This window comes from Zophobas morio, unplaced genomic scaffold (assembly GCF_036711695.1).
Source record: "Zophobas morio isolate AGI-343-1 ecotype UQ-CSIRO unplaced genomic scaffold, CSIRO_AGI_Zmor_V1 ptg000006l, whole genome shotgun sequence".
NCBI classification, from domain to species: domain Eukaryota; kingdom Metazoa; phylum Arthropoda; class Insecta; order Coleoptera; family Tenebrionidae; genus Zophobas; species Zophobas morio.
Window position 1 is genome coordinate 2,158,023 of NW_026972111.1, and position 8,053 is coordinate 2,166,075.

An 8,053-nucleotide genomic window follows, 5' to 3' on the forward strand; every position below is an offset into this window, starting at 1 on the left:
CTGATGCTAAAGTACTGAATGTGGAAATATTCTTTCGGTTTATATAGGTAAAGCGAAATGATAAAGAGTGGAAGCTTAGTCACTTCGGTTAGCAGGCGGATTTTGAGGCACAAAAAACTTGAACATGTTATTGCTATATATATGAAAATACTCACACTTAATTAATTAATGCTAATGTGTTTCCAGTCGAAAATAAGAACACAAAAACTGTGTTTGTAAAAAATGTATTTAAAATGGTCAATATTCAGGAAAAAGATAATTAGTCTTGTAAACATTGGTTTTTTGCATATCTATCCGTCCTCTACTTAAAACAGATAATTTTCCTATTTTGTTAACAGTTAAAAACAAGCTCTTATGGAAAACATGTTTTTATTTTGTGCAGTGCGATACAAACGAGACACAAAATTAAAGGAACAAAATTACCACTTCCGCCAAGCTAGTAATTATATTTCTTTGTAGTATGTACATAACGATCCTCTAAAAAATTACTTTTTTCTGAGTTCTGATTACGCAACATTTGTTCCTTTATTATTTACAAGAATATATATTTTTGATATATGAATCGGAGTTGAGTTTTCACGCTAACCACATTTTTAGAAAAAGAATGTTTTGAAATCTTGGAAAGGTTTTAAAGTTTATCATAAAAAAACTACATCTGAAAACCAAATCTCATAATTTTTGGAAAAATTTGAATTTTGAGAACAACTTTTAAAACACAACGTCTCGTTTTTCCTTTTTCTTCGATTTTACAATCTTGTGAGAATTTTTCGTTTTTTCATTTTTCAATTTTTCTCTTCAATTTTTCACGTTCTCAATTTGTAGTTTTTCAATTTTTCAATTTCTTAATTTTTAATTTTTAGATCTTTCAGTTTCTGTTTTCTCATTTTTTCAAGTGAATCCTTGATTTTTGTTTTTAAATTTCCCGATTTTCTAATTTTCATTTTCTCGATTTTATATCACAATTTTTCGATGTTTCTGTCGAATTTATAATTTTTCATTTATTCGGTTTTTCAATTTTCAGTCTTCCATTTTTCAATTCCTCGATTTTTCAAGTTTTAAATTTTTCAACTTTGCAATTTTTGATATCCAGTTGTCCGATTTTCCAATTTATTTATTTTTCAATATTTCGTTTTTGTAATACGTGTTATATGCAGTTTTTTTATTTTTTTGTTTTTTAATTTTTAATGTTTAAATTTTTCAATTTTCGTTTCTTCAATTTTCCAAATTTTTGGTTTCTAACTTCTAGACGTTTAAACATTTTTTAAATTTTTTCATTTTTTTTATTCAATAAGTCGAAAAAGTGGAAAGAAGAAAAAACGAATTGTATCGCAAAATTATAGAATCAAAAATTCAAAAGCTAAATGTTGGAAATTCAAAAATTTTACATTGAATAAAAATTCTAAAATCCTAAAATGAATTACCCAAAAATTGAAAAGTTTTCAGCCTAGACAGCTATTTTTTTGGAAAAAGAATGCTCTAATATCTTGCAACGGTTTTAAAGTATGTCAAAAAAAAATTGCATCACCAAATCAAATCTTATAATTTTTCGAAAAAACTGGATTATTTACTTTCGAACAATTTTTTGAAATCACAACTTTCCGTTTTTCCTTTCCTTCGATTTTACAAATTTTTGATATCAGACTTGACTTCCAAATTTTTTTAATTTTTCTTTCTTTAGTCTTTCAGGCGAATTCTTGATTTTTACTTTATTTCATTTTCACGATTTTGTATCACAATTTTTTGTTTTTTCCTTTCCTTCATTTTCTCGATGTTTCTTTCGACCATATAATTTTCATTTTATTCAATTATTCAAATTTTCAGTCTTTGATTTTTCAGTTCATCGGTTTCCCAATTTTTAAATTTTTCAGTTTTGCAATTTTGGATTTCCAGTTGTCCAGTTTTGCAATTTCTTTAGTTTTCAACATTTCGATTTTACAGTACGTGTTTCGTTTTTTCCATTTTGCACTTTTTCAATTTCTCTTTTCTCCAGTTTTTCAAGCGAATTCTTGATTTCATTTTTAATTTTCCCAATTTTATCATTTTCTGGATTTTATATCACAATCTTTCGTTTTTCATTCCCTTTATTTTTTCAATGTTTATTTAGATTTGATAATTTTTCGTTGATTCAATTTTTCAATTTTTGGTCTTTGGTTTTTCAGTTCCTTCATTTTTCAAGTTTTAAATTTTTCAGTTTTGCGATTTTGTAGATCCAACTGTCCGATTTTCCAATTTATTTAAGTATCAATATTTCGATTTTACAATACGTATTTGCTTTTTTTTCTATTTTACAATTTCACGGCATTTTAGTTTCTCAATTTTTAATGTTTAGATTTTTCAATTTTCGTTTCTTCAATTTTCCAAGTTTTTGATTTGCAACTTTTAGATTTTTAAAAATTTTCATTTTATACCTTTTCCATTTTCATGTTCGATAAGCTGAAAAATTCTGGATTTTTTTACTTTGGAACAATTTTTTAAAGATATAACTTTTCGTGTCTCCTTTTTCTTCGATTTTACAATTTTTTGATATCAGAGTTTGTTGTTTTTTCATTTTTCAATTTTTCGAATTGCAATTTTTCATTTCTTGATTTTTCAGTTTCTCAGTTTTTATTTTTAGAGTTTTCAGTTTTCGTTTCCTCAGTTTTTCAGGTGAATTCTTGATTTTTATTTTTTATTTTCCTGATTTGTGATTTTAATTTTCACGATTTTATAGCACAGTGTTTCGTGTTTCATTATCTTTATTTTTTCAATCTTTCTTTCCATGTTTTTAATTTTCCAATTTTCAGTCTTTGATTTTTCAGTTCCTCGAGTTTCCAATCTTTAAAGTTTTCAGTTTTGCAATTTTGAATTTCCAACTGTCGGATTTTCGTATTTATTTATTGTTCAGAATTTCGATTTTAAAATACGTATTTTTGGTTTTTTCTATTTTACAATTTTTCGACTTTTGAGTTTCCCAATTTTTAATGATAGGTTTTTCAATTTTGGTTTCTTTAATTTTTTAAGTTTTTGATTTCCAGTGTGTAGATTTTTCAAAATTTTCATTTTATTCTTTTTAATACTTTATTTTGCAATCTCTCAATTTTTTATTCGATAAATTGAAAAATCGAAAAACTGGAAAGTGGGTAAGAGAAAAAGCGAATTGTATCCTAAAATTATAGAATCGTCAAAAACTGTAAAACAGCAACATTGAAGTATTGTAAAATTGAGAACAGAATAAATGAAGATATAAATCAAAAAACCAAAAATCTAAATGTTGGAAAATGAAAGAAAATAAAAACCGAATTAAAAATTTGGAAATTGAAAAATAAAAACCTGAAAACTCGTGAAACTGCAAATTTAAATGTTGAAATATCCAAAACTTAAAAAATTTTAAAATGAAAACTCGAAGAGGTGCATATCGCAAAACTAAAGGAAAAACATGAAGAATTGAAAAATTGCGAATCGAAAAATCGAAGAAACTGAAAATGAAAAAACAAAAAATTTTAAATTCGAAACATCGAAATATCAAAAAATTATAAAAATAACGAAAATAAAACCAGAAATGAAAAACTGCAAATAGAAAAATCTAAAAATTAAAAACGGAAAAGTCGAAAATTCTAAACCGACAAATTCCAAAGTCAATAAACTGAATCAACAAGAAAAAGAAAAATTTGAATATGCGCAAATTGAATAATTGAGGAAACGAAAAATTGTAAAATTAAAATTGGAGAAACAAAAAATTATAAAATCAAAACTTTGAAGCATCGAATAATTGAAAAAATAAAGAAAATAAAAACCCAAAATAAAACTTGCAAAATCTAAAAATTGACAAATTCAAAATTTAGAAAATTGAAAAACTAAAAAAATCGAAATTAGAAACAAAATAAATTGAAAATTGAAAAAATAGGTCAATTTACCACGCTCAAAAATGATTTGAAGTTAGAAGGGTGACTTCCAAGTTTTTCAATTTTCTTTTCTTCAATTTTCGTTTCCCTAGTTTTTCAAGTGAATTCTTGATTTTCTCGATTTTATGTCACAATTTGTCGTTTTCTTATTACGTTTGTTTTTTCAATGTTTCTTTAGATTTTATAATTTTTCGTTTAATCAGTTTTTCAATTTTCAGTCTTTGATTTTTCAGTTCATCAATTTCCCATTTTTAAAATTTTTCCATTTCACAATTTTGGATCTCCAGTTGTCCAGTTTTCCAATTTCTTAAATTTTCGACATTTAATTCTACAATACAATAGTTTCTCTAGTTTTAATGTCTAAATTTTTCACGTGTCGTTTCTTCAAATTTTCAAATTTTTGATTTCCAATTTTTAGGTTTTTAAGTCTTCATTTTATACTTTTTCGTTTTTTTAACTCTTATAATTCAATTTTACTGTTGCAATTTTTCAATATTTTTTATTCGACTAATTGGAAAATCGAAAAACTAAAAAATCTGAAACAATTGAAAAGTCGAAAAATTGGAAAGAAGAAAAAACGACTTGTCTTAAAAAACTGTAGAATCGTCGAAATTGTAAAGTCGTAAAAATGCTGGAAAATCCAGAAATCCAAAAACTAAAAAATTTCACATTGAAGAAGAGAAAAATGATAAAAACAGAAATTGAAGAACAGAAGTATCTAAAAGTAGAAAAATTAGAAAACCGAAATGAAAAACACTGAAAAATTGAGAAATTGAACATTGAAAATTGAAAAGTTGAAAAAATTTAAAATGAAAACTCGAAGAGTTGCATACCATAAAACTGAAGGATCAAAAAAAATTAAAAATTGGAAAATTGTATATTGAAAAATTGGAGAAACGAAAAATTGAAAAAATTGACAATGAAAAAGGAAAAAATTATAAATTCATAATATTGAAAATTCGAAAAATTTTAACTCGGAAAATTGCAAAATCAAAAAATTAAAGGAAATAAGTAAGTAAGATTATTAAAGCAAATTTTTATTTTCAAACTAATTAATCGTTTTACAGTATTTCTTCTGATTACAGACGAGCATCTTCAGGTTTCTTCTTTCATTCCTCAGGAGGACATTCAAAGTGAACAACGCGGAAACCCTTGAAACGAAGAAGGTAAAAACAAAAAATATATACGACTACAATTTAGATTAAAACACCCAGATAAACACTGTTCTACTTAGAAAAATAGTGTAAAACTCATTTCTTTTACTCACGTCTTTAGCCGAGTTACCAGTTCCAGTAATCCGAATGAAAACCATTGCTCTCTCTTTAAACACAAGATTTTGCCAAGAGTTACAATCTTCGTGCCTCCGATCCACAGCCAGTTCCCAGTTAGTCTTGTTAAGAGATGTTTCGATAAAATATCTGTAAGTTCTTTCATCTTTGCCCCATAGTAGCAGTTTCATTCTCGAAATCAAGTACGGTTGAGCTAAACAACGTTTTATAATTTAAAAAAAAAACACAAAATTGGATAGCTTTAAGTACCTAGTTGTATTGTAATGTTTCCTGAACCGATTTCGTGGTGAGTAAAACCTGCACTCTCATCGTAATTGCGGAAGTCTCCATTTAAAAGAACCGAAGGGTTTTCACTATTATATTAATTAGCACATTCGTTCACTGCTACTTACCCTGATATAACCCTAGCTACTTTTGGAGTGGCTACATTCTTGTCCGGACAGATAATGCCATTTGAAAATTTTGGGACAGTCGTCTTTAGGTACGTTTCAAATAATAGCAAATGGAACCACTAAAACACAAAAAGGAAACAATGTACTCAATACTGAATTGCCAGTGGTACAACTACAAGCTTACGGCGTTTACAGAATTGTGAGTTCCTTCTATTTTAATGTATTGGGCCACCTGCTGCTCAAAAAACAACACTTGGTGAGAATAACAACTTATGTGACTGTAATCGATGACTTTTCGCCACGTTTTTCCATCAAGAGAAACCGCGATGTAGTAAGAATAGTTACTGAAGAAAAAAAACACCTAGCCCAGTCTACAGTTTAGTTGATACACTTACCGTAGATCAGTGTCCCAAAATCTCATCTTGATATGATTAAAATACGAAGGTTTGCCAAGTTTGACAACAAGTGCATCCCTACCGTTAATATGGTGGGAAGCATGATAATCATATTCTATGCTTCCGGGTCCAGATAGAAGGTTATACGTTCCACCTCCCGAAATCATCTGCCCATTGCGTTGAAGTGTTGCGACATTCTCATCAACAACTTAAACTAAAAATTGCGAAAATGTCTTAGTAGTGCCGACTTACTTACCGTAAAAACCCCTAGCATTGGAACTCTTCTCTTTAAACCCAATGATTTCAGCAATCGCTTCTAATAGTTTTTCACAGTCGAATATTTTCGAACGCCACACTGTTGACACTATATCTTCAACAGTCATCCACGACAAACGAACACACTGTATGACTAAATCGTCAACGTCGTTGTTGATTTTGCACCACTTAGCCACGTTTTTGAAAATTTCGATTTCGGGAGCAAAAAAAGTACTGCGTTCTAAAAGTTTAATCATCGATTTCTGTAACAAAAGTTCAAAATGAGTCAAAATTGACATTATTCTGGATTTACTTGAGACAGGTCTGTGAAACAGTCGCTAGCAACGATTTCAGAGGCGTTCAGGTCCATGAAAGAATGGCAAGCTTCGAGCAGTTCTTCTGAATCGTAGAGGTTGGCAGTGTTGAGGACGGCGCAAATATTTTTCAAATTTAGAAGAAGTTTTAGTTTTTTGGTGATGGTAGTTTGGAGGTCTGTGAATGAATATTGATGGGCAAGTCCTAGTATCTGAAGGGATGAGTCAACATCGGAGGGAATGGTGATGGTACCTAAAATTTTCAAATTACCCGGGTTCTATTGTCAAAAGTGTGAACAACCTGTATAAATGTATTTTAACAAACTGCTCAAAGCGTCGAAAGTCACACCAGTTATGGCCATTTCGGCCTAAAATTGTGATTTGAGTATTATTTTGTAACTGTTTTAATCTCGTACCTGGTTTATGTTCTGCGAATCTTCGTAAAAGAGCGACTCGAAGTACTTGCTCCTCACGGCCAAAATCACCTAAAAGTATAACAAATTTTTCGATAATTTAGGTCAAGTGATAGTAAACTAACCTTGTGAGCATATAGCTTTTTGTCATCGACGAGCAGAGTAATATCTGAAAATTTCTGGTTCTGGTAGAGAGATGCGACATCACCGAGCAACTTGGTGGTGTCTGTAATGGTCACAGTTTCGTCACTTTTCACCATTTTATTTCGATTTTACAGAGTTGAACTGATGCTAAAGCACTGAATGTGGAAATACTCTTTTGGTTTATATAGGTAAAGTGAAATGATAAAGAGTGGTAGCTTAACCACTTCGGTTAGCAGGCGGATTTTTATGCACAAAAAACTTGAAAAATTTAAACAAAATTTACCGGGAAAAAAATTGTATATAAAATGGTCAGTAGAGAGGAAAAAGGTAATTAGTCTTGTACTTTTACAAATATTCTTTAAGAGATTGAAAAAAGCGAGGTAGGTACAAACATTTGCCTAACTATCCGTCCTCTAATTAAGACAGATAATTTTCATATTTTGCCAACAGTTAAAAACAAGCTCGAATGGAAAACATGTTTTTATTTTGTGCAGTGCGATAGAAACGAGACACAAAATTAAAGGAACAAAATTATCACTTCCGCCAAGCTAGTGATTATGTTTCTTTGTAACATTTATAATCCTGGAAAAAAATAATTTTTTCTTAGTTTTGATTAAGCAACATTTGTTCCTTTATTATTTACAAGAATGTATATATTTGATATATGAATCGGTGTTGAGTTTTCGCCCTAGACAGAAACATCTTTAGAAAAAGAATATCCTGAAATATTTGCAAATGTTTTAATGTTTGTCATAAAAAAAAATCCACTTGTAAAGTTAAATGTTATAATTTTTCGAAAAATCTGAATTTGTTAACTTGAGAACAATCTTTTGAAACACAGCTTCTCGTTTTTCCTTTGTCTTCGACTGTTTTTCGATGTTTCGATTTCATAATTTCTCGTTTTATTAACTCAATTTTTTCAATTTTTCGATTTGCAATTTTTCATTTTTCGATTTTTCAGGTTCTCAGT

General features: G+C 28.8%; 1 protein-coding gene across 1 annotated transcript; it reads right to left on the reverse strand.

Annotated features, from left to right (window-relative positions):
* Window positions 1-4,902: 4,902 nt before the first annotated feature.
* Window positions 4,903-7,224, reverse strand: LOC135123312 (BTB/POZ domain-containing protein 9-like). The gene is made up of 11 exons (XM_064047844.1): window positions 7,065-7,224; window positions 6,943-7,011; window positions 6,828-6,894; window positions 6,526-6,779; window positions 6,214-6,475; window positions 5,958-6,165; window positions 5,747-5,906; window positions 5,563-5,681; window positions 5,420-5,523; window positions 5,149-5,363; window positions 4,903-5,032 (listed from the first exon to the last, which is right to left on the reverse strand). Exons 1-11 carry the CDS (start codon window positions 7,197-7,199, stop codon window positions 4,991-4,993), a joined length of 1,635 nt encoding a protein of 544 aa, XP_063903914.1. The 5' UTR covers window positions 7,200-7,224; the 3' UTR covers window positions 4,903-4,990.
* Window positions 7,225-8,053: the final 829 nt, after the last annotated feature.

Bases quoted from the DNA above. Each gene is read 5' to 3' on its own strand.
- LOC135123312 (XM_064047844.1), bottom strand. From the start codon at position 7,199: ATGGTGAAAAGTGACGAAACTGTGACCATTACAGACACCACCAAGTTG. The intron at 6,895-6,942 runs GTACGAGATTAA...TCACAATTTTAG, and splicing joins ATTCGCAGAACATAAACCAG to GCCGAAATGGCCATAACTGG. The intron at 5,364-5,419 runs GTACTTAAAGCT...AACGTTGTTTAG, and splicing joins AAACATTACAATACAACTAG to CTCAACCGTACTTGATTTCG.